Source organism: Chelonoidis abingdonii, chromosome 7, assembly GCF_003597395.2.
Source record: "Chelonoidis abingdonii isolate Lonesome George chromosome 7, CheloAbing_2.0, whole genome shotgun sequence".
Classification (NCBI taxonomy): domain Eukaryota; kingdom Metazoa; phylum Chordata; order Testudines; family Testudinidae; genus Chelonoidis; species Chelonoidis abingdonii.
The window spans coordinates 82,611,799-82,639,467 of record NC_133775.1 but is presented as its reverse complement, the minus strand read 5'-3'; the positions used below and the strand labels follow the sequence as shown (position 1 = coordinate 82,639,467).

Sequence of the window (27,669 nt, the reverse complement as noted above, 5' to 3'; positions counted from 1 at the left end):
AAAATTCCACCTGCCCTGCAGATGATTTGCACTGAATAGCACCAAATTCCTTTAATAAAGACAACCCTTTCTTTTGGGACAGGTGGAATTTCATAGCTTAAGGTCTGTAAATGAAAGAGAATCCTTGCTAGCTCTTGATCCTATTTTAATTCTTAATTTTCCATCCTTAAGTCAATTTTCTTCCACTGAAAAATATCAGAAGTTAAAATCTGAAGCTGGACAAACAAGAGTCCCAGGCTCACATCACATGTGCAATGCAATTTATATAGCAAGCTGCATTGTCTAAGAATAGAATTGTAAGGATATGCATGAATGCTGACTGTATTCCTGTGGGAAATGGAAGCTGCATAAGAAAAGGAGTAAGCCTTTTCTAGAAAGTTAGGATGAAAATCAACATTAAAGGGACTGTGAGATAACATTCCCATGTAGTCACCTTCAACTTACTAAACATATCTTCACAATAAATTCCCTAGAAAAAATTCTTTAAAAAAATTAATGATGTCAGTCCTATTTCTGTGGGAGACCATTAGATTGTTTGTACATAAGTTTTATGAACAATTCACAATTAGGTATTTTTATGATACTTTTAAGATAGTGAATTATGATGATGAAAATACCCTCCAGCTTAATTGACAACCCTTATGTCTAGTAATTGCCACTGATTTCTGCAAACAGTCATTTTTCTCTGGCCTATTAACATAATTTGAATTTTTAATTGCACTTCATAATTGTCTGTTGGAGTTAACAAACAAGTACATTTGCTGAAGTGTTTAAGAACAAAACCCCAAATGGACTGAATAGTGATGTAGTATTATTATTAACAGACCTCGTTAGAACACTTCACTGTGTCCGTTTTTGATAGGGGCATGACTTTTAGCAATAAAAGAGCACTTCGGATTTTCCACTTATCACTTCACTAATTGTAGATAATGCTGCATCTTGTTGAAGATCTGTGTGGCTATTTGCTCTTTTCCTTTGTTTTCGTTTAGTTCTTGGTATCTACTTTGAAATGATCTCCAATGCAGTTACAGAGAATCAGCATTCCAACTCTGTACATTTAAAGTGTTGTATCCCCAAAATATATACAGTTACCCTAAACAAAGAAATCTGACCCAAACGTAGATGGTCCCTACCTCAAGGAGATTACAATCTTTGTTTTGTGTTTTTCCAGCACCTAGCACAATTTGGCCTTGGTCCATTAGGTGCATTAGAACTTTTAGGTGCTATGATAATGCAAATAATAACTTGTATTTATTATAATTTGTGCATTAAAGACCCTTTTACACTATGATTTGGGGTTTCTACAGACTAGATCAGAAAGTTCCCAGAGAGTTGTTTTAAAATTAGTTATTATTTTTCATTTCTCCCTCTGATACATGAATACTTGTCAACATTGTTAGCCAAATGGGCTCGTTCTGCCCGGAGCTAGTCAATTACTCCAAGGAGGCACAGAGAACAAGACTGAGTTTTATACAGACCTTTATTATATGATCAGCTGAGCGGGTGCCCTCCCTGACTAATGCCAGAGGAGTGACACACCGAGACATACCGAGACATAATAGTTATTACATATATATACCATTATTTACATCATATCAGACCACACTGACACAGCATATTTTCCAGGGATTTGCAGACGTGGGGTACATAGGTCTATTTGCCTGTTGATGCACTCTGAACATTCCACGTTGTTCTCCTTGACCAAAGTACTTAGCAATGTTTGGTATTGGTTATGAAAGCAGGTCACTATTTCACAAGAACAGCAAAGCCTTAATCATTTTAGCTATCAACATGATACCACATTATCATCCAGGTGAAAGGGGCCAATTTCCAATTGATATGTTATTGCAAAAGCCTGGGGCCTGAATGCCCGCACACCTCACGTCCACTAACAACCTTCCTCCACTACTTCCTGCCTTGTTAAAGGATCAGATGACCCTCACTTCACTGCAAACAGAGAAATGTTTTGCTTAGTATGTTTCATGTGCATGTTCCTTTATTTCTTAACAACATACTGAAAACATAAAAGAGGCTGGGGGGCTGGGGAGTACAAGGAAGTTGATTTCATGTGTTCTCATGGCAAGCTTCCTCACTGGGTAGCCAGCAACAAGCATCAATTCAAATTCCTCGAGTGAAATCCTGGCCTCATTAAAGCCAATGGAAAAACTCTCATAGACTTCAGTGGGATTAAGATTTCGTCCCTAAAGTTTATATCTGTTTCTCTTATTAGACATCATCTTTGTGTACATGATATGGTTTTATCACAATTATTATTTCTACAACAGTTATCATTTTGATCTGTTCAGGAAATCTTTGTTTTACCAGATACAAACAATTTAAGATAGTAGCCTCTAAAAGATTGATCTTGGCTCCCCATCTCTATATGAGTAGTCATATATGTGTTTATTTAATTACTTATATATTACACATAAATGTACCAGTCCTAAGTTCTTAGCATATTTACTATCAATTAAAAATACAGTTGTATCAAAGGAAAAGAAAAAAGTTTGAGCGATTGGCTACTCATTATCCCCCAAAGCAGAAAACAATTAACCCAAGTCAACCCAACCCAATTTATTCATGTGATAAACTTCCTCAAAATCAATGAAACTACTGGTGCATGTAAGGACTACCGAATTGTGTAAGGGTTTGCAGGTTCTGAAACACTAAACTTTTAAGATAGATGAAAGGGTCTTTTCCCTTGGCCAGTTTTTAGTGTAAGAAATGTACATCATGGCTTCGTAAGTGTGTTTATTTAATAGCTGGGATGTAGTGAGGCGACAGCAGCTTGGAAATCCAGTCCTGGTTTCTGAATCGAGGATGCTATCAAATTCTCCATAGTCTTCAAACTGAAAACTCGAAGCCCTATTTAAGTATCTTTAGAAAAATGTCATGGCAGTGATCTTTACAATATTAGCTATAGGCAAGACACGTTAGGGAGGGGAAAGGCATTTTTTGGATTGGAAATGTCAGTACTGTTCATATAAATGCTTTTAAACAGGCTCATGCTTCATCATAACTTTTCAGAAGTTAGGCAGGGGATCATGCTACTGCTCTAAACTAATTCGTACAGTGAAGTTGCTACTGCTTAATGCAATTTTGTACCTGTAAGCAAGGCATATATTACACAAATGGCAGCAGTTAGCAATCTTTTCTGACATGTTTATCCTTTCAGACTGAAACTCACTGTCTTATTACTGTTATTTTTCCCATCACATGATCACATACTGACTGCCATTTAAAACTTAAAGAAACCACAGTGACAGAGAAATTTCCTAGCCATTCCTGTCACCTTTCTGTATACAACTTGTTTTAAACTAGTTTCTAGTACTTTAGCATTTAGACTGAGGGCCTTCAGGTAATCTTCTCAATTAGTCTCTGGGGTTTAGAGAACAGGAAAGTGCAGTTCTCTTAACAGTGGCTGAAATTATAGGTTCAGGCTAAAATTAAGGTACAGGCTCAAACCAATGTGACAAAAATATATGTAGATATATAGAGAGAGACAAATTCTGGACCTCCTGGATTATTATAGGGGTGGTAAAATATGTAATGGACTTTTGGAAGACAATTGTGTGATTTCCATTTTTGGGAATTAAGGTAATAACTATTCTTTTCATCCATCTGGCAGGTGATGCATCAGTCTCTGTATGTTGGCCTCTCTATATATCTGTCCTCTCCATCTTTCCATCCTCATCTGCATTCGTAATAAACTCCGAAACACTCTGTTCGATCTATGTAGAAACTTGCATGGGAAGTCATGAGCCATTCTCAGTGAAATTATTTGATAGTTGATTTATTGTTTTCGTCTGTAAAATTCGACCTCATACATTTATAATTAAAAAGGGTGCATAGTAGTAAATTAGTGTATTTGTCATTAAAAATTTGTTAGCAATGAAAATGAAGCATTCACTGTAAAAAAAAATAATTAGTTTACTAACAGCTGACACTTATTTGTTTTGTTATATTGGTATTTTAATTGTAGAAAACACTTTTTAATCATATCCATATTTGGCAGAGACAGGTCACAGCTGCAGACGTAATATCTGAATCCAAACTTTCCAAAAGTTTGAGGGTATTAAGATTGAAGGTTTTGATTCAGCCTGTTATACATGTAGAGGCACACCACAAAACATTTGAATTTGAATGTTCCCAAAATTTACAGGCAGGTAAAATTCAGGTGTCTCACATATGTCAACCAAATGAGTGGAAAAGGTCTTATAATCTTAGTGTTTTTTTCTCCCCTTGTTGCATAAGTGTCACACAAAGCCGATTCTTCATGCTTTTATGTGGGAGAGAGTGGGAGCTTCTTGAAGAATAGGCAAGAAAATAATCGTTACCTGAATTATTTGTTGTCTTTATGTAATCTTAAGCTGGGTATCAGGAATTGTTATAACCAGTTTTATGATTTTTTTAAATTATTATTTCAGTCAGCATAAGCTGTAGTGTAGATTTAGCATTAGTTTTCCAGACCTCAAGATAAGCTCTGTGTAAGCTCAAAAGCTTGTCTCTCTTACCAACAGAAGTTGGTCCAATAAAAGATATTACTTCACCCATCTGCTCCCCTTTTTCTAGATCATACATGAACACGTTTAACAACATAGGTTCCAGTACAGATCCTGGAGGGGACCCTGCTATTTACCCCTTTCTGTTGTGAAAACAGATTATTTATTCCTACACTTTGTTTTATATCTTTCTAACCAGGTACTGATCCATGAGAGGACCTTCCCTCTTATCCCATAACTGCTTTCTTTGCTTAAGAGCCTTTGGTGAAGGATCTTGTCAAAGACTTTCTAAAAGTCCAAGTACACAGTATCAACGTAATCGTTCTTCTGCATATGCTTGCTGACTCCCTCAAAAAATTCTGATAGATTGGTGAGGCATGATTTTCCTTTACAAAAGCTGTGTTGACTCTTCCCCAACATATCGTGTTTATCTATGAATGATAATTTTGATGAATATATATGTACTTTCCTTTCACATCACAGTTTGCACTTGTGTATCAAAATTGAGTTTAACATATATAGATAAACAGAGATATTTGGTAATTATTGGGTGGAGTATGTAGCATGTGTTGCTTCAATACATACTACTCTTTATTGTGTACTGCAAAGGGAAATGATATTGTGTCAGCACTCTTTTCCAACTCAATGTGAGTAGATGGTCTGTAAGATGTGTGGAAGGGTGTTGTAAGTTTTTGGGGGAGGGAGTTTGGGATTAGGGTTTGTATTTTGTTTTTATTTTTTGGTTGGGAATCAGAGAGAGAGAGATGTTGGTACATCTATTTTTTCCCAAATATTTTTAGCTTAAATGGCTGATTTCATTGCACTTTTTGTTTGACATATGAGCATATAACTCACTCCTGAAGCTGTGTATCACATCCAGATAGAATCCTAATGGAAACTTACATTTGAAATAGTTTATTTGGGTTATCAGGTACAGGCAGTTGGGCATGCTCAGTTTTCTTCTGCCCTGTTTCAAATTAAGGATAGGAAATGATCTCATACTTTTAAGCACACTTTTTTTCTGTTAGATATCTCTGTTGACTGATTTTTTGACAGTGAAAATGTGTACAGTTATACCCAATCCAGTCTTACTCCCTGGTTTTCTTCCTGAAGTCTCTGGGTGGGTTTAGTTATGACTTATAACCTGAGCATAGTATTTTGGGAGAAACTGAAAAAGTAGTATAAATGTAAATGTAAAAAGATACAGCTCATTCTGTCTTTGAAATTGTTGGTGTGAAAAGAACTCAGCAGTGTTTTATTTAAACAAGGTCTGCTTCAACCTTGATTGACTTGCAGTAAATTGCCTGGTACGAGAGGCAAAAGGAAGTGGATAGAAAAATGGCAATCAGCACCAAATGTTTCACATATTGATTGACAAGCACCAGAGATGTGTTAGAGTAAGATAAATTGGCCAACAGGGCCTATCTTGACAGCTCCTGAGATGGGAAAATTGTTCCTGTTAATTTGCCGCTGGGATCTTGTCATTTATTGGGATATACATTTGAGTTTCTTCTAATTGTATAAACAAAGTTTGGATTCTTATGTAGCATAGTTCAACCTCCATTTGGTAATTTTTTTTGTCTGCACCTTTTCTGAGCTGTATTTGTAAATGTCTGTAAGATTGGGGAGAAGGGAGTCATTTGAAGAAGCAGTTTAGCCTGAAATATAGTGCATTATTCTACTGTCATTGTGCATTGAACCTTAGGACCAGTTTGACTTCAGTGGGTTTTGCCTGAGTGAGAAGTGCTTAACAGGGCCCCAAATCAGGTTCGTAGGATAGTCGCATCCAGATTTATACTACTTCATCCTAGCAAATTTAATCATTACTATAATGAAAAGATTTCTTACCTTTTTAACACATCTCATTTTGTACTTGCAAATGCCTTTTAATAAGGTTACAGGTTTTTTTTAGTACTGCAGGGTAAAACTCCATTTTCTATAAAGAAGTCTTTTCATCTCTTCAATTTCTTTTCATTAAAAGGACATTTTATCTTTTTAATTTCCTGTAGTGCTCTCCCAATGTCCCCGTTAATTATAGTGGCACTTGCTAGGGCTGAGATAGTTAATGGTCTGACAGCCTTTACATTGGAATCTTCCATTTAGAAGGGTTTTACTTGGTCTATAAAAATTTGATGTAAGGTGAAACTTAACATAAATATTCTCAGCTCAGGAATGAATGTTTGTTAATTTTCTTTTTATTTTCCTTTTTTTAATCCAGCAGATTCTGAGTTAATTTATAGCATATCCAAAGAGAGTGGATGCTTTTCTTTAGTGTTTTGTTTTATCTTTAATCCTCAAACTCTCAACTCAACATTGGCTTTAAAAATAATGAAATTGTACAGACCATTATTTCACATTGGGGACTGTTCAGAATTTTATTTATTTTTCATTTACACTGGTCATTTGTGGCTAGACTCTGGTTTTGCCACAAACCTTGTGTATTGGAAGTGCCTAGGTGTGCTGTCCCAGAAGCAGCACAGGGAAGGAACTGAGTTTTCAAGTCTCTCAACAGACATAGTGCCAGATTTTTAAAGGTATGTAGGTGCCTAAAGATTCAGATAGATTTTCCTAGCAGGATTTTCAGAAGCACCTAAGCACTTCAGATTAATTTCAGTGGGAGGTAGGCACCTTGGCACTTTTGAAAATCCAACTAGACATCCATCTACTTACATACCCCAAAATTCATAGATTCATAGACTCTAGGACTGGAAGGGACCTTGAGGGGTCATCGAGTCCAGTCCCCTGCCCTCATGTCAGGACCAAATACTGTCTAGACCATCCCTGATAGACATTACTAACCTACTCTTTAAATATCATCTAGAGATGGAGATTCCACAACTCCCTAGCGACAATTTATTTCAGTGTTTAACTACCCTGACACTAGGAACTTTATTCCTAATGTCCAACCTAAATTCTCCTGCTGCAGTTTAAGCCCATTGCTTCTTGTTCTGATCAATCTAAGAGGCTAAGGTGACAAGTTTTCCTCGCTCCTCCTGATACACTCTTTTATGATACCAGAAAACTGCTCATCACGTCCCTCTCAGTCTCTCTCTGTTCAACTAAATAAACCCAATTCTTTCAGCCGTCCTTCTAGTCATGTTCTTCAAGACCTATTAATCATTCTTGATTGCTCTTCTCTGGTCCTCTTCCAATTTCCTCCACATCTTTCTTGATGCGATGCCCAGACTGGACACAATACTCCAGCTGAGGTCTAACCAGCGCCAGAGTTAGAGGAAGAATGACTTCTCGTGTCTGTTTACACACACCTGTTAATGCATCCCAGGAATCAGTTTGCCTTTTTTGCAAACAGTATCCACACTTGTTGATTCCATATTTACTTGTGGATCACTTATGACCCTAGATCTCTTTCTCCCATACTCCTTCTAGAAGTCTCTTCCATTCTCTAATGTGTTGAAACTGATTATTCTCCTAAGTGGAGCACATTGATTTGTCTTTATTGACCTTCGATCGGTTTACCTAGACCATTCTCCAATTCTGTCCAGATCATTTGGAATTTTGTCCCTGTCTCAAAAGCCAAGTTGCAGTCCCTCCAGTTTGGTACGTCTGCAACTTATAAGCTACTTTCTATGCAACATCTAAAGTCGTGATGAGATACTGGAGCCAGAGCTGGTCTCAAACAGACCCGCATGAAACCCCACTTGTATAACCTTTCCAGCGGATTGGCAGCCATTAATAACTACTCTCTGAGTATGGTTATCCGAGCCAGTTTTATGCACGCCACCTTATAGTTAGCCCCTCTAAATTGTATTTGCCTTAGTTTATGATAAGGATATCGCTGCGAGACCATATCAAATGCCTTACTAAAGTCTAGGTATACCACATCCACCGCTTCTCCCTTATCCACAAGACTCGTTATCCTATCAAAGAAAGCTATCAGATTGGTTTGACACGATTTGTTCTTTACAAATCCATGCTGGCTATTCCATTGAAGTCAATATGGACTGTATAAGGAATGCAAGATTTGGCCTTATGAAGGTAGAGAACAGATTAAACAACTAATACGGGAATACAAGGAGTAATGAAAGTTGAGCTCCATGGTGTTTAAATATTGTAGCAGTCACTTCAAAATGGGTGCTCTTAGCATGCAGTATTAAACAATGGTGTCAGCTGAAAAATGGGTTTTCAGTCTTTCTTTTGTGTATTTCTTAATAATAAATATCCAGCAGCATCCTTTATCTTGAACAATTCCAATACTCTTAACAAATTGTCTGTATAATAATTTATCCCACCAGTAAATTACAAGCATATCTAGGGTATGCTTGTAATTTAGCCTTAAGTACACAGCAGCACTCACAGAAATTTAGGACAGGAAGCAAATGAGAATACTATCCTCAGACTGCAGAAGTAATTAACAAGTGATGAATTTAATAAGTCCACTCAGCCAGAATATCCTTTGACAGTATGTTGTGCTATTTATTTGCTTTTATAGTGCTACAACATGAAATATATCTCTGGATTATAAAGCTAGTAATTGATCTGTTTAGACGCTCCAGTCTTCTTGATCACATAAAGCAACATATTTATCTGGATCCAGTGATCAAAATTATCCACAAGTGACTGTCTTTATCAAAAGGTCACAAAGAGTTAACACCAAGTCTGTACTACATTAGTTGAAAACTTCACATTAGTTCTATCTGTGACTTGGACAGAGTTTATTAAATAATTTCAGCTCTGAGTTTTCTTGTGTTCGTTCAAGAAGGTGTGATCTTCTCCACCTACCACTGACTTTGGGCTAATTGTTCTTCTACTCCCAGGAGATGGGTTTCTCTGTAATACAGGTACCAAAAACAGTTAAGACCATAGTCAATAGAGTTTGTCATTCCCCACCTTCAGCGATATGTTGATGTAATTCAAAGCTTTCTGAGGACTGATTCTTTGTCAATAACTGGCATTTGTGTCAAACAGGGTTGGGGGATCAGGGGAGATTCTAATAATGGAAACCAGCTTTCTTTCCGATTGTAGTCTAAACTCAGCTTTGGCATGGGGTGAAGATCAACGGGTGTGTTTGCATGCACGTTTACAAGATACATGGTAACTACGTATCTGACATCTGAATTTAACCTCTTCACTGGAAGATTTCTCTGGCATGAACATTCAAAGCATATTAGCTGATACAGGTTCACAGGCAGAGAAGTTAATTTTTTTTCTTCCTAGCTTTCAAATTACACCTTCATTTTGAAATCATACAAAAGTTTGAAATTCAGTCCAGGTGAGGTCCCAAGCAAGTCTCTGGGGTAAATTTCTCCCAAATTATGTCCTGTTTTTTAGGACGTTTGTTTTTATCCACAGCAATGGTAGAAGTAGCTCAGAGACAATGCCTTATATAGTTCAACTATAATGATATATGAATAGCTTGCTAAAGCCTTATTTTATGGTGATCATGTTAACGATAGCTTGCTTGATTAAATGTACAAGTGGATTTGTCCATTTCATCGTACTCTGATGATTGACTAATTCAGAAGTACAGTAAACATACAGCACAAAATTTGACTTTAGTGAATGATGAAAAAAACCACTGGAACAAATTATTGTTTTCCAGCTATGAAGATATCATTAAGCATATGCCAAGTAATCAGCTTGCAAGTGTAATAGGTTCATGAAGGAAAGGAGTTTTCTAATCTTATTCAGTGATGTTTTTCCCAAGACAGCAACAGCTTTTATAAAATGAGGGTTATATCTTCTCATTATAGAATCTAATCTCCCCAAAAGACATTCAACAGCTGCAAAACCCTAACATCTTTTAGTTGTAAATTGTTTTTATTATTTATCCTCATTTAACTAAAAAAGAAAGGGCTATCAGATGATTTAACAAGACAAGAATTTAGTGACTTTAGCTTTTGACGGAAGCAGATAATTTCCTCACATACTGATCTTTTTTGGATCTGTTTTCAGTATGAATCTCTGGTTCTCTTTAATGTCCAAATTCTGCAAGTTTTACATAGGCTGGATGTGGATTGTGTACGAAATGGAGAGTTTAATACTGGTTATTAAAATTAATCATCTCTCTTTAGCACACATGTGGATTGTGGTAGCTGACTTTCCTGTACATTTTGAAAAAAGTTATCTGTGAGTGATCACTCTCCAGATAGTAGATACTTTTCCACAGAAATTTTAGTAATAGTACTCTGCACTGATAAGGTGATTTTCATGTCCATAGTACTTCACGGACATGTTATCTTCACAAGTAAGTATTTCTATGTCTATTTTACAGAGGTTAATTCAGATCGCTCAAAGTCACAGAATGTGAAAGCACTAGAATCAGGACTTGAACTCAGGACTCAGGCTGAATCGAAGCCACTGAGCCACCTGTGTGCACTTCTTCACTCTCCCTCTGTCAAAGATCGAAGGTCTTAAATATATTTATATTCCATTGTATATTTTGAATATTTCTGGTTTTTGAAAAAAGCATGCCCAATATGGGAATATTTTACTATTTAATTTCTAATTCTCTCAGTCTTTTTACTTAGTTTTTCTTTGGTCCTAAAAAATAAATGACTTTTGTTTGGTGGTTGTTAGATAATTTAATGGTTCATTTAGAGAGAACTCTGTACGCAGTTTCTCCTTTACTGCAGGCAAAGTCTGCTTAGAATAATGAGCAATGCAAACTCAGTTATACTTCTTTTGTTATTTTCATGAATATTATCTTAACTTCTCTTTTACCTGTTCCTTGCAATTTGAAATTACAGATTCCTTTTTTAGTTTCAGGCCTGAGGTCCTGCAAACTTAGATATTAAATTAATCTTCGGCCTTAAGAGGAAGTAGCATGACTCCAGCAGAATTGCACATTAGAATTATCTATTTTTATTAAGATCTCTACAAAAATCCACATCCTTAACACCACCATGTGCTGTACAGTTTATAAATTGGGCAAATTATACGATAATTGTCTAGGACTCTGTTCGACTAAAGAAATGTATATGTATTATGCTGATAATGGGCAAATTTCAGAACCTAGCAAAAACCAGTTTATTACATTAAATCATATCATGTCATTCTAAATTTGGAGAGAGATGAACATTTCCAGGAGCAGACATAGAAACTGTGGATTTGATTTTTTTACTCATTTTTGAGAAGTTTTTTATGACACAAATAATCCCATCGATTTCATTGGGACCATTGGAAGCATAAGCATTACTCAGTGTGACTGAGACTGGCTGAACTGGGCCTTGCATAAATGATGTGTTTGTGTAATTCCAATTCAAAAAAGCAAAGGATGGTTACTCACAAAAGACACTTTTTTCCCCTTTTTTTTTTTAAACACAGGACACAATTTACCTGGCTGGACCAGTCTCGCCTGTATTGTACTTACTTGTGCATGACTTCATGTTTTTGCGTTATCTTGACTCCATTCACACCATAGCAATAACTAGTGCTTATTTTGCATTACATATGCAATCAAGTCAGTTTATTTTAGAGTTCAATGGTTGGTTTATTAGGAATGAGGGCCATTAAAGCCAATAGTAATGACATATTTCTGCTGGTTCATTGCTATTGTAAGTTATTTTGAATATTTTCTGTTTTCTCTGATTCTTTATTTTTGGCCACTGATTTAAATATTAGGTTTTTGCTTCACCTCACACAATCACCTTCTGTGACTTCTTAGTGTGACACTGTGACCCAACTGCTGTTTCACCCCGCCTTGTTGAGCCTTTAGGAACTGAAGACCCACATTTTTAAAGGGGTTCAGTCATTGCTCAGCTGAGTGGAGCAACATCTCACTCTTAGGCAGCCTGCTGCTTAGTGAAATTTTCAGTCTGCAGATGGCGCCATGCTGTCTAGGTGCCTTATCAAAAACTGCATGGGGACAGTTAAGCGTAAGAAAGGGATTTTCAGAAAGCGACCACCTAAGTTAGCCAAGAATGAAATGCAGAAGAGAGCCGCAAGGAAAGGAGAGATGTGCTTACACATTTAAGTGGCTGACCCAGTGCACCTGTCTGTTGTGCCAGAGGTAGGTGCCTCTCTCCACTCTCAGCTGTGAACCTTCTCCTGCAGTTAGGTACCTAAGCCAGATCAGCTGCTTAAGTAGTTTGTGCCCCTGGCATCCAAAACTGTCTTTCTCTCTCTCCCTCTTGCTTATGCTCAAAACTTCTCTCACACCCATCCTACAGTCACCTGTACTCCTAGTTGTGTTTGTGCAGATTCTTTGCTGCCCATCCACCTAATGATAGCCTGTATCTGGCCTTCCTGCTGCGGATCTGATGAGTGTCAGGTCTTAGGTGTGCTCAGGTCATGCCTCCAGAATTGGGCCTTGCTGTCAGGATAGGAATTTCCCTGTCTAGCTTCATCTTGAGCCTGGGCTCTGAGCAGCTCATTAGCTGTGGGGTGTGACAGCAGTGCTTAGGCTGCTTTGAAAACGCTGACCACCAGAAACTTAGAGATCTCAGGCACCTAGACCTGAGCTGAAGATTGGAAAATATCAGTGGTGTCTGTGTGGTGGATTTAAGTGCTTATGTGTCTGTTTAGGCATCTAAACCCCTAGGCCTTAGGGACATCAATAAATCTGGAGTCTGGCGAGGAATGGGTTCCACATCAGACTGTCTCCTCTTATGAAGACCTTATTTCTCCTTTCATGTGCAGTGGTCACACTAAAAATATTTCTCTTAGTTTGACTGTTTTTGCCAGTGTGCTGCTTTAAAAGGTTGGTGATTTAGAAACATTTTAAGTAACTTCCCTCTGTCATATCTCTGAGCTGCCCCTTGCTTTAAACCCTGATTTACTCCTATCTTCTCTCTCTTACATTCAAACTCGTTTGCATTATTAAAAGCTGCATTATGAAATTTAAATGATAGGAAGTGTCACTGATGCTAAAGAAATTGATCTCTCATCATTTAAAATGTTCTTTCCTACTTTTCTTGTGTACCTCATTTTGGACCCTTCGCTAGTCTTGGCAGGTTTTGAAGTATGTGACAAAGAGCACTTAATCGAGTTCTCTTTAGAGTAAATTATTGCTGCTGCTGACAAACCAACATGATTATTATTGAGTAATGTCTCACCTTTCTCCTGGGAACTGAAAGGACATATTAGTCAGCTTCGGGAACAAATGAGAATGTCAGGATTCGAACCCAGACACTCCCACCTGTTTACATGCACTCAAAAGAGGCCAACCTGGAGAACCTTACTCCCTGGTTCTCCAGGTTGGCCTCTTTTGAGTGCATGTAAACAGCAAATGCTGTTTCAGTTATAAAAACGGACGCTATTGTTACTAAACTAGAAAGCAGCCTTTTTATTATCTGGTAACCATTCTAATTTCATCATTGATGGCTCAGAAAACTTATGTTCCTAGTACCAGTTTTGACCGTACATATTTAATTTATTGAATCTGACTTTTACTGAGAGTGCCCACCTTGAAAGTTGCCAACCATAGACAAATCCTGCTTTTCACAAGTATTTGAAACACAGTTTATTCTTGCAAAACAGCTACTCAGTGAAAGAATGGCTGAGAGTCTGCTGAATGTGCTGTACCTCAGGAAACTTTCACATTTATCTGCTGCCTGCATAATATATATTGCTGTGCACTGCAAAAACATGCATCTTATGTTATCTAATTGTTTCCTGACACATTTAGCAACATTTCACACTTTTTAAAGTGACATTAACATTGCTGACAGTGTAGGTGCTTCAATTAGGCTGGCTTTGAAGTGGAGCCAGAATGCAGTGCATGTCCCCTAACTGTGCTCATAGAAGAAGAAGAACATATGATTAACAAAAATTGGGACTTTGCCAATATTTTCATGTAGCTTCCTATTAATTGTGTCAACTCTATGTATATTTGCCCAGGAAAGGGTAGGGTAAGCTTCCTTTGTTATTTAAATCACCTCTAGTTATAAGCCAACATTGGCCACCACAAATACTCTCCATACTACTACTTGATGTCCAGAGGCCTTCTTCCATACTGCTGCTTGATAAAAGTGGTAGTCGCTAGTAAGATATTGGCATTTGCTGTTTGAAAGTAATTTCTATTAAAATACCATCGTATGTGGGTACAAGGTGTAAGGAGTATCTGTATTTCCACAGAAATACGTGTTATATTCAATGAATTAATGTCAACATTTGAATGTTCGCCACTATATTCATCTGCCTTTATTATTATGGTTTCAGTTATAATGGAAATACCTCATCTTCTTTCCTCTCTGAAAATAGTCTACTCTCCCCTGAGTACCCTTCCAGCTCCCTGGCTGTCTGCGTTTACCCTTGGGTTTCCCGTTAGGTGTTATCTAATTGATCATTTAAGAAATACTGATGTGAAAATTTCTCATCCTATTGTCCATCCTGTGCAGTGTGCAGTAAAGTGAGTGCAGTTTTATTTTGGCCTACATATAGGAAAAGAAAATCATGTATATTTGTGTCCTGGTCCTCAGAAACAGACCATAGAACAAAGATAGCTGGATTCAGTAAAAGGCATGTATTTGGTTGTATTTATGTATTATACAATCTCTAAATTATGTGGACCATCCATGTTTATCCTATATATGGAAAGATCGCATTTTAGATAAGTACAATTAAGTATGTCCCAACCTCTCGGTTATGAAGATTACCAGTTTTATAAAGCTACTGAAAATCTCATTTTGTTTATAAATGCCCTCAGCTATGGTAAGCTAATTTCCTGATGTCTTTCTAAGTGTAATTTTTCAGAGAAGATATGCTGTTTTACTACAAGAAGTCGTTGTGTAATATTTTGAAGATACATATACTGGTGCAGCAGAAACCTGTGGAGACAGCTCATTTGTTAACCCCATAAATGAGATTCTTCAAATGGGAAAAGGCCAAGAATGCAAAGTTACAAATAAAATAAGATTCTCACTCTGTTTATCATTATTAAATCATAAAAGGTGATAGTCTTACTAAAAGGATGTTTCATACAAATTCCTAAATTATGATTCATTGTGGAATGAAAAAAATTTGGGCCTGAGCCTCCTCCAGTTGAAGTTAATAGCAAAACTGCAATTGACATCAGAGAGAGACTAATTGATCAATTGGCCATTTTTAGAGCACTGTACTCTCCCTGACTCTGTCTCTCTCTTGTGTGTGATGAATAAACAGGTCTCTAAAAAACCCAGGGTTCAATCTCTGTCTCTATAGGAAATTTAATAATTTTACATGGTACAAAAATATGAATATATTTGGCCAATTTACTGTACAGATGAATGGGCCCATTACTTCTATTTTAAGAAAATGCTCTAACAAGTAAATTGTAATCATCATGGCCTTTGACTGCCTCACTTATATTCTTCCCACTAATCTATTTCCCCTGGTACGTACTCTAATTTTCCATCCCTGTGCTGCTTCATATCGCTGCCTTTTTTTAATTAAACAACCTGCTCCCAAATAAAATAAAATAAATCCTTCTCATCAATATGGAACTTTATGTCAAAAAATTTGGTGTCACCCACTTTTTCTGAGCTACAAATGAGAACTAGATTATTTTTTTCTCTCTCCTTCAAATGTCTGACTTTCTAGAAGAAGGGATTTTTTTTTAAAGTCCCAATATATTTGTTAAAAGCTTTCTAAAATATTAAATATTTTTCCGTAACATATGTTTCATATGCAAAATACATGATGGCATGTTGTAATATAAAGATTTGATTGGCATTCAGTTGAGCTGACCGACATAAATTTGAGGCATTACCATCATGGAGTAAATTTGGTCAAGACAAACTCATGCCAACAAAACATAAACACAAACACTTAAACCACTCACACTCCCACAAAATAACCTTTGGTATAATACAAGACTCTATTCCCATATGGTACAGCATATGCAGATTTTAAAAATATGAAAAGTCTTCTCTCTTCCTTTCATCTCACATGTAGTGTTGAAACAGAGCCAGTATGTGTGAGAATTCGTTGCACACACTATATACAGTGTCACATTCCTGTCTGAAGTGTGTCAAATCTGAAACCAGCTGCTTGTTTCCAACGGAATGTTGCAGAGAAATAATTAGAAGCCAATTCTGCTCACTCATTTTCCTGGAAAGTTTAGGATATATGCTATATTTCATATTAATTCTGCACAAATTTGATGATGATAATAATAATAAAAGTTGACTCTTGTTATCAGTATTACAGTTATTTCCTGGATCAGGTTAGTGAAAAGGTCTAGGGCTAGCAAATTGGTGACTGGTCATTGCTATAAGGTCTAGTTCATTTCAGATTAACTTGCATTTATATTTATGCCCATACTACATGCTAAAGGTGAAAGCAAATCCCATAATAGTTTTGTGTGTGTTATTTTTATGAAAGAAACACAAAAATGCATATAGAAACATAAGTGGCCTGTTAGAGCAATGCCACATTGCTTTTAGCCCATCTTCTGCAACTTCCAAAACTCTTTTTAGAGAGAAGCGCAGTGTCTAATGGAGCTGGGCATTAAGAACTCGCAAGTGCTAATTCTAGTTTAGACCTTGACTCAGTATTTGCCCTTGAGCATGTCAGATATTTTTTGTTTATCTCAGTTTCCCCATCTATAAAAAAGGGTAATATTTACCTGTGTATCTCACTGGACTGTTGTGAAGGTCAATTAATTATCAAATGTTTGTAAAGTGTTACAAATGCAAAAAAAAAAAAAAAGGCAAAAAGTTCTAAATATTGTTACAATTCATGTTTCCAGATCAGCGGGGATCGGTTGGAGTCAGCTGTTAATAACCACCATAACTCTTTCTTTGTACGCTGAATTGATATTTCTTTCTGATACTCTTTTTGTTGACGTGCAATGCTTTGTTTTGTATTCACTCTTTTGTCCTTCCACCTTTTAGGGTCTGTCTTGCCCAGTTAGACTGTAAACTCTTTGGGGGCAGCAACATTTTCACTTTTTATATTTGTACAGAGCATAGCTCAGTGGTGCTCCAGTCTCAGTTGTCCTGTGGCACTATTATAATACAAATAATAATGCTTTTATTTCATACCTTATGTAATGTAAGGTTGATCTCTGCACAGTTACATAATTTAAGCAGAAAAATAGTTTGAAGCTGCACTATCATTTCATATGCATAAAGTTCCTTCTGCAATTTGGTGCGTACCACTGGGGAGCTTCCCTATGTGTTACTGTACAATAAAGAAAGCTGGGGCTTCATAATGCAAAACAGGATGCATATAGTATAAAAAAAAAACACCAAAACCAGATGTTCAGATTGTACATTTTCTTCATTGCTGTATTTTTAGAAATGTTGAAAATGAGGGTGCATCATCTAACATAGTTGTCTTGTGTCTTTAATGTTTGTGGCTAGCACATATGCAGCATATCTTCCTATGCCTCACTGACCTTGGCAGCATTGCAGAGGTCGCATTTCCACATGGATAAACTGCTCTTGAACAATTTCTCCAACTCACCAAACACAAACCATTTTTATTCCTTTCAAAAGCAGGCATGCAGGTCTTCTTGTACTTCCCTCCCACCCCGCCCCCAAAACAGACATAGTCATTATGGACAATTAAAAGAATATTGTGTCACCCATCTGTCAGTGTTTGGAGGAATAGACTAAGGCAAGATCTTGGGCATATGGGTCCTGTTGTCAGAGAAGGGGGTGGTGCAGTGACTCAAAGACTGGGAGTGAGGCAACATTGCCCTATGCACCTGATTTCAGCCAGCTTTATGTTGGGGTGGGCTGAGCTGCCTCTCTTGGGGGGAAAGATCAGGACTCAAGAGATGAAGAAAAGAGTGCACGGTGAGTAGGGAGGGAGATTCTGTACCTGGAAGATGGGACTAGGAAGAAGTGGGACTGAGAGGGTGTGAAATTGCAGATGACCACACCCACGTTCAGCCTTAGCTCACTCTTGCAAATGTGACTTGCCCATTATATGTGTCTACAGTATTCCTGAGCAGAGATGCAGAAATGGCTCAGTCACTGCATTCACACAATGGAGTCTGGGTTGTGTCTTAAGGATTCCCTTATAATATTCCACTGTATCATAACTCCTAGTTATGGCCCATTTCTCACAGTAGTATAATTTCATTGACGGGAATGAGGTAATTCACATTGATTATACTTATTACTGTCCCATGTCTTCATTAGTATTGATGGGCACCTGTAGCAAAAACATTCTAAGAGGGAGGTTCAGGCCAGATATATTCTGTGCTACATTCATACATCTCTTGTCCCATGACTCCAGTGAGTTCCCATATTCGGGCCATTGGAGGCAGTTGTCATTATTAGTGACAAAATTCTGCATGTGTTTTTTTACTTGTGCTAATGCCCACTGTGGTCACAAATGGATCGGGCTATGCCCATATTTGAAATTTGCATTTATTTCTACTTTTGGTGAAATGCTGCTGTAAGGTCAATTCATGGCTACATATGATTGCCACAACTGGATTTTTTCCTCTGTTACAGAATTTTGCAAGAAATCTGTACTTCTAATATATCATGTCCAGGATCCTGTAGAACAGACAAAAGCAAGAAAATATAAGTGTCATCACTATGTTTTAGACATATTATATACAGTCTTGCTCCCAGTGAAGTCAGTGGCCAGCTTCCCATTGACTTAAGTGGTTTCAGGCCCATAATTTGTGTTTGCTTCCCATGCTTACCATCTCGCATGTTTCCTAGTCGCAGGAAAAATATGTGAGTAACTAAATAAAACATGGAAATTGCTTAGCAAATACAGTAAAATTTACTATACAGGAAATATTCTTGTAGACAGATCATCCAAAGTAACTAAACATGCTAATTACTTGTCAAATTGGGGGCTTCATAGAGTGTACACATCAAAAAATGTAAACAAAGAAAACAATTACAAAGAATATTGTTCCAGTATCTCATGCTTAAATTGCGTTGGCGTTTTGATTGTGCTGCAGTTGCAATGAACATTGCCCATAGTAGTGTCTCTGAAAATGTTACTTCTGGGAATATTACAGGGATAAGAAATAATTTTCTGTCTGAGACACAGGGATTATATACCGCAGGCCATTCCGGGGTCTAGCTGCCTCAATATGGGAGGACTATCATTCATCTTTTCTCTCGTCAGAGGTGCTGTAGGAGCTGTATTTTAGTGTGGGTCCTGTCCCAGTAAACATGCAGCTAGAAAGATGACAGAAGAATGGTTTAATTTTATATTGCTTTCTGCTGTTTTCTGCTGGTGGGAAATGGGTCTTATCATTCTAAATGGCTGAACAGGAAGTTGCATGGTTTTGCAAAATGTAAAAGATAAAAGGTGTAACCAGCGATTATCTTTATGTATCCATTCTGGCCACTAAGACCCAAGTCCTGCAAAGCTCTTAAGCACATACTTAAATTTTAAACATGTGAGTAATCCCATTGGCCTGTTAACATCAATGGAAAGACTCCCATTAACTTTAATTGGTCTCTGGATCAAACCCTAAGCACTTTACTGGATTGGGCCCAAGTGAGCTGAGATACAGAACAGGAGAAACATAAGTACTCTGCTGAACTGAGGGGTAGACATATGCTTAATTTTAAGCATGTGCATAATCCCATTGTGAAAGCAACCTGAGGGAGAGCATTACTTTGATTTAAGAGCTGGTTCCTCACCTGCATTTTAATCCTGGGACTATGCTTTCTATGGGTTTTTTTTTCTGTAATAAATTATAAGTAACCAAGGGGTTGTTTTTGTATGAAAACTCTTTGGATCAAATGCTGAAATTGTTGTGACTGGGATGTGCAGAAGCTCAGCACTCTCAGGATCTGGTCTTTTGGCTTTCTTATTTGTGGACATTTCTGTGGGATAGAAATGGAGCTAACTAGGCCTCCCTTCCCACCCTTTTCGTTTAGCTGTATCTCATTCATCCAGCATCAGCTCATCTAATCAATTACAGGCTGATGCTGTGGAGACATTCCTAGAATGATTTCACAACATAGCTGATCATTCTGAATATGATACAAAGGGGCGAGTTGGTACCAGTGGTCATTAGGTATTTTGATTCTTCCCCAATTGTAATCATATATACTAATGGCCAGTTTTATGTGACTTTTTTTAAATATTTTTTTCATTACACTCATTGCTGATCTTTGATCCCTGTGTCCTCTTTACCAGGTCGTCCCATTCCACCTACATCCTCGTCTAGCCTTCTCCCATCTGCTCAGCTGCCCAGTTCCCATAATCCTCCACCAGTTAGTTGCCAGATGCCATTGCTAGACAGCAATACCTCCCATCAAATCATGGACACCAACCCTGATGAGGAATTCTCTCCCAATTCATATCTACTAAGAGCATGTTCAGGGCCACAACAGGCTTCCAGCAGTGGTAAGGAAATTGCAAGCATATGGAATGTGATTATGACCTTTTTTTGTGTCATGTTTGCAAGTATATGTCTGTATCATACAAAATGGTGACTCCTCAATATGAAAATGAAGAAAAAATAACAATCTTTTGTAATTTATTGCATTTAAGTTTTTTGGGGAAACACTGTGTATCATATTTATTTTTCCGTTATTTCACTGTAGAGTATTTCTTTTATGTTAAGAGTGATTTAAGGCATGTAAAAACTATTAGTGCATCCCTGTTGCTGAGAGAATGACTTACTCAGCTAGGTGGTATGCCTTGAAGCAGTCTCTTGTAGAAGGGACATGTCTATAAGGTACCGTACACAATAGTAGTGGTTTGCATTTTTATAGATTAATGATGTATGTAAAACAAGTTGTGAGGCTGTATACCAGAAAGCATGTCATGCACCGGTTATTGTGTCTGTGCTCTTGTTTCAATAATATATCTAATTCTAGCTTGTCAGTCTACATGTAATTAAACTATTGATGTTTTCAGAAAACTAATTTATGTCTGGAAAACATTTTAGGCCCAGTTTTCAAAAGTGGGATCTGATTTTGTGTTGCCTCTGTTTGGTGCCTCAATATTTGGGTGCCCATCTTGGGCCAATAAGGCCCATTTTCAGAAATGCTGAGCCCCCATGACTCCATCTGTAGTCAGTAGAATCTGTGAATGTCCAGTGCTTTCTGAAAATGAGGTTCAAGATGTCTCAGGCTAAGGGACCCAAAATCACAGACTATTTTTGGAAATGTAAGGCTCACAAATCTTCACTTATTTTTTGCGTTAGGTAATTTTGTCAAGGAAATGCATCCAGTTGATAGGTACCATATTCAGATATGTGTGTGTGTAATTCCTATTAACTTAAGTGGGAGTTATCAGAGGACAGAGTCTGACCCTTAGTCTCTTGCCTGGGAAAGTTGCAAATATTCTTTATAAAAACGCATTTGACCCTAATTCTGCTTAACGATGCTATTCTGAACTTCTGTTTTGGAAGGTTATTCACCTACTGTTGTAGTTAACGTTATCATAAGCATAATTCCCAAATCTGGACCTTAGCGTCCAAATATCTGGGTGCCTGCATGAAACCCTCTAAGCTTAATTACCAGCTTAGATCTGATAGCCTGCCACCAGACAGGAATTACAGTGCCTGTCTCACTCTGGTCTCCCCAAAACCTTCCCTGGGGAGCCCCCAAGACTCAGGTCCCCTGAGTCTACAACAAAGGGAAATAACCCACTTCCCTTCCCCCTCTCTCTCCCACCCAGAATTTCCTCTCTGGGCTAACCTGAGAGTTACTGATCCAAACTCTTTGAATCTAATCCCCTTCTCCAGAGGCACACAGATTCATGGAAAACAGAGAGAGATTCTACCTCTCGCCCTCCCGTCTCCCCTCCACCAGTCCTTAGTGCGTTATCCCAATTCCTGGATACAAGGGGAAACAAGAAAGAACATCTAACAGTTTTTAAAATAGAAGCTTTATAAAAGAAAGACAAAAGACAACAAAACTGATCTCTGCCATTAAGGAGCACAAACACAGGTATGCTAAAGAAAAAATATAAATAACAGTCTATTCAAAAAGAGATACAATTAACATTTCCAGCAAGACTCACACATTGAATACAAAAAAACCAATCAACAGCCTATTGTTTTTGCTACTTTGTACTTACAACTTTGAAACTGAAGATTAGAAGCTTGAAGATAGAAAAGATTCCTCTCATAGCTGAGAGCCAGACAAAAGACACCGACACAAAACATTCCCTCCCTCAGCTTTGAAAAATCCAGTTTCCTGATTGGTCCTCTGGTCAGGTGTTTGGTTAACCCTTTACAGGTGAAAGAAACATTAACCCTTAGCTCTCTATTTATGACAAACGTACATTTAAAATCCTTAGCTAATAAAAGTGTTTTACTTACAATTTTATAGCCTTGACATTTAACCACAATGAACACACAGAAGAGTGACAGAAAAAGTAGAAGATGCAGTTACTGATCACTCACAACTTCTCCCCAGGTCCTCTGTTGTCTGTAATGATGTAGGTCTGCGTGACACTACAGATCCTGTGTGGCAGGGATCTTTTGTTATTTATGCACATGCCCTGTACATTTTAATTATGAAGTTTGCTGACTAAGATATACTAGCGTTAAATAGGATTACAACACATTGGGGCACCCAGCAGAGTCATCTGCTGGATGCAGTCATACATGGGATCCCAAATGTTTGACTGGAGAATAGAGAAATGTGGCACTAAAAAGCATCTGCAGGTTTAACTGAATGACTCTTTATATTTCATTTTAAATGATGATTTATCATTGCAAGTCTTTTATGTCTTAGAGCCTTGGGGTGGCCCTGGCCATGTTTCATGTTGCTATCAGGCTGTGGGCTGATACTATGTACCTTTATAGTATATTCAAAAATGTTTTGAATTGCTTTTTTAAAGGTTGGTATGGCTCAGCATTTTGGCTTTGTGCCCCACCATAACCATTTTAAAGCATGCTCCATTTTCCCCTTTAATAACGTATCAGGTTTCTCAAGAGGGGAGCTTATTATGTTTCATTTCTAATTTTAAAGGTACCACAAACAGGTGATTATCTATTACCTCATTCCGACCACCAATGTATGCAGGATTCTTTGAATAGCACTTTGTAGTGCGGGGTGGGGGGGGGGCGCTCTTCAGAACTTGCCAACTGCCTTAAATAATTATGTAAGTATTCCAGGTATTTCCTTCAGTGCACAAGTGAATGCTCACATGTTCTTAAGCATCAGCTTGTCTAAGTGCTAAGTGTTACAATAACAAAGTTGCTTTCTACCTGCAAGACTTAAAGTAGCGTATGTCATCGATAGAGATGATCCTGAGCTGTAAAATTCAGACCTGAATCATAATCTGATTTTTGAATGCCTATGAAATGGCATTTGAATGCCTTTGGATCCAAGGTTTCAGTTCAGCACATAATAGAGAGGGGAGATAGATTAAAAATTGGAAACTAGATCTGTGTTTGGATTCTAAACCCCTAGAAAGTTCAGAACATTTTGGATCTAAGGCCCAACTTTGGTTATTAATGCATGACAAAGATTTTATCTTTAAAAGCTCTGATGCAAACACTTAAATAAACATAGAAGACCATATTAAATTTTAAGAATTCTCATGTTGATCATGTTACTTAATAAGGGTGTTCCCGTTTGGCTGATGGTATACTTATATTTGCCTCAAGCCCATGATTATAGGATAACTCCTAAATGGGTTTAAGATGTGTCTTCCTGGATGTGAGTTGATAGTCATCCATATGTACTGACCTGGGCCCTTCATGATAGCCTTTCTTGATATATTTGGAAAACGCATATGCTTAAAAAAAATTACCTAATCTTATCTTCCATCAAATGAGCAATCCATTGTTGATATTATGAAAGCCTTTAATCTACAATAAATCTTTATTAGAACTCATCAGAGCTTCTAGTTTGAGAGAAATGTGATTATAGCACTCTTAAAATGACATTACATCATTGGGGTGATTGGTTTATCATTTGGAGAAGCGACATCAATCATAACTAGCATAACCACACAGTAAATGAATTCAACCTTTCTGCTGTGGAACAATGACACTATAATTGCTCAAAATCAGGCTTAAAATGAAATCAGAAAATGCACTTTCTTCAAATATGATGTTAACTTAATGGAATATATTATTAAAAATCATGTTTGAGGAAATTCTATGTAATTAAAAATATGTGGAAATGTATTCCTTTTTTCTTTCATTAGAACCTGATTTCAGTTGCAGAACCGTTTTATATGCAACAGAGATTATGCTGTTTTTAATTGAATGCCCATCCTTCATGTTTTCTACTTTTATTTCCTAATATACTATTCAGCAGAGTTATATATTAAGGAGGACAGGAGGCTGTTGAAATATGGTGCACCTGCTGGTAATATTTTTGAAAAACTCACAAATATTATAGAGGAAAATGAAACCAAAAATATGTAGCATTTTATACATGTGAAGATACCAGAAGGCAGAATATTTCCATAAGGGATCAATTTTGTCACTAAACTATCTAGAATGGTTTCTTACAGTTAACATGGAAAACAGGCTCATTTTCTTTTGTTGTATAGACACAGGATGTGCTTTTTCGTGATTATGTTCAAAAATGACCTTTATCTAAAGAAAATGTTATTTTGATGTGTGCATTCAAAAATGGACAACAGTGATTATCTGTCCATAGGCTGTGCATTTCATAGATAAACAGGATAGATTTTAAGTTACTGACACTCATTTTTTCTTGTCAGATTAAGATTTACTGCTCTTTGAACATCAATCCTGGAAACAAGAGAAGTTTGTGTTTTCTGTTTTCAGTATAACTAAAATACCCCTGGATACAATTTATTTTTTTCAGAAATGAGTACCATCTTGCACCATAAATTTTGTTTCATTGGATAGTTAATTAGAGCCTTATTTAAGATCCAGCACTATACTTTCATTTTGAATCCTCTGAGTCCTATAGATAATATGAAAGCAAATGCAATGTTAATTTCTTTTTGTTTGCATAAAGTATTTTGAATTTGAAAATAGGGGAAGCTAGAAATTTTACCAAGCCCTGAGACTGAAATCTGTTCTTCATTTGCTCTGAGCTGTTTTCCAGTGGTTTACAGGAATCTAAATGAAAGCAGACTTTGGCCCAGTTTTTCAGTGTTTATGTATCTTTTGACACAGATGAACTAATATAAAGCATTTGGCCCAGTGTAGCAGTATACATTCACAGAGCATTCTGGACATAGCCTAGAAGAAAGAAATTTGATTTTTCACAGGTGCCATTGTGTCTGGGGCGACGGCGACAGGTGGAATGGTTATGAAATATGCAGTTGTTATTGGGTATGTTAATGTAAATTATTTAACTCACTGGTTTTGACCTTGCTCTCAAAGGGTCTTGGTTCTGTGTTAAACTCAAAATAAATAGTAACAAAAATCTTATTAACATAACCCAAGTTTGATATGATGACACATGTGGAATGTGAAACAGAGACTCATAGAATCACAGAATATCAGGGTTGGAAGGGACCTCAGGAGGTCATCTAGTCCAACTCCCTGCTGAAAGCAGGACCAATCCCCAACTAAATCATCCCATCCAGGGCTTTGTCAAGCCTGACCTTAAAAAGCTCTAAGAAAGGAGATTCCATCACCTCCCTAGGTAAACCATTCCAGTGCTTCACCACCTGCCTAGTGAAAAAGTTCCAGCCTAAACCTCCCCCATTGCAACATGCTATAATGCTGTGTGAATGCCTAGTTAAAAGGATCTACCTTCCTCAGCAAGGTACTAAGAGGTACTGTAAAATACAGCAGGGCTTCATATTTAGAGATTTGGATTCAAATGCTCATAAACTACCTTTTCCTGCAGTCTGTTCCAGTGGATAGAAAGCATTGCTGGGATTTTTTATTATTACATCACCCCTGAAGGTCTTACTCCAGATTCTCTTCAAGGAGTGTTCAAAGCAGTCTGCTTTCTGACCTTCTACAGTTCAGAGTTACATAAACAGATGCCTCCAGTATCCCGTAGTATAATTTAAAACCCTATGGAAGAAGTCATCTTCAAAAAAAAAAAAAGAGAAGAATCCCACAGAAAAACAATGAAGTCTCCCGCAGATAGTGAAGTATCACCTTCCACTGAATGGAAAAGTAGTTTCTGTATCCACCAGCTTACATAGTAGAAAATAAAAGCAACAAGAAAAATCCTGAATTCTTAGCTTACTTTTTTCCATGAAGGATTGACTTCATGTTATTTAGAAGACTAAATAAAAGGGTTTGGGTAACTCAGTAGGTAGCACCTTCAGCTTTTTTCTAGAAGGACATTGGTTTAAACTGTAGATAAGAAATCTAGGCATGCGTATCCATCCCAGCATGATTTCAGTGGCTGCTGGATTGCTAGAGGAACTATTCTGTATTAAACTGGACTAAACACTGCTGGTATTAAAGATCCCCTGGCACTTTTTAAAATAGAATGTACGGGTCAGTTTTTTAAAAGAAAAAAATATATAATCTCCTTGGAAACAAACACTGATGCTTGAAAGTTATGGGCCCAATGCAGCATAAAATCCTTACTGTCAACCATCTGCGCCACTCGTGGAAAAGATGTAGATCTTGGAGCTGTGAAAGGCAAACGTAAAGCATTTGGCACTAAGGCTGACCTTCCGCAAAACCTACTTATTAATTTAGTTCTATAATGGCATCTTTCAGTACCACACCCAGGCGGTGTCTATGCCTGCTTTCACCCCATGATTCTCTAATCTCATAGGACTCCTCATTGGTGACTAACCAAACTAGTGAAATATAGTTCCACTCTAATTCAAAGTAACTTTCTTGTGAGGCCTATGGAGAGAGACACAGAGCCTCAGACCATTTCAAGAAGAGTTTACCCTTCGTGAGAGCCCTCCTCCTGATCACTGTCATGTAGGGTTGCCAGGTGTCCAGTTTTTGACTGGAATGCCCGGTAGAAAAGGGACCCTGGTGGCTCCAGTCAGCACTGCTGACTGGGCCATTAAAAGTACAGTGGGTGGCACAGTGAGGCTAAGGCAGACTCCCTGCAGCTCTCGGAAGCAGCAGCATGTCCCCCCTCTGGCTCCTAGATGTAGGGGCAACCAGGGGGCTCCGCACGCTGCCCCCGCCCCAAGTGCCGGCTCCACAGCTCCCATTGACTGGGAACTGCGGCCAACAGGAGCTGCAGGGGCAGCGCCTGCAAATGGGGTGACACACAGAGCTGTTTAGCCCACCTCCATGTAGGAGCCGGAAGGGAGACATGCTGCTGCTTCCAGGAGCTGCCTGAAGTAAGTGCCACCCAGAGCCCTGCACCCCATCCCCCTGCCCCAGCCCTAATCCTCCTCTTGCCCTACAAACCCCTCAGTCCCAGCCTGGAGCACCCACCTACACCCCAAACCCTTCATCCCCAGCCCC

At 37.8% G+C, this 27,669-nt stretch overlaps 1 protein-coding gene across 3 annotated transcripts in view; it reads left to right on the top strand.

The window, feature by feature from the left end:
• TENM2 (teneurin transmembrane protein 2) overlaps positions 1–27,669 on the top strand; it is an 851,854-nt gene that overhangs the window by 449,546 nt on the left and 374,639 nt on the right. For all 3 annotated transcript variants that reach the window (XM_075068078.1, XM_075068077.1, XM_075068079.1), the window contains one exon: positions 20,511–20,720. In XM_075068078.1, the coding sequence (XP_074924179.1) occupies positions 20,511–20,720 (210 nt within the window). The remainder of the gene's footprint in view (positions 1–20,510; positions 20,721–27,669) is intronic.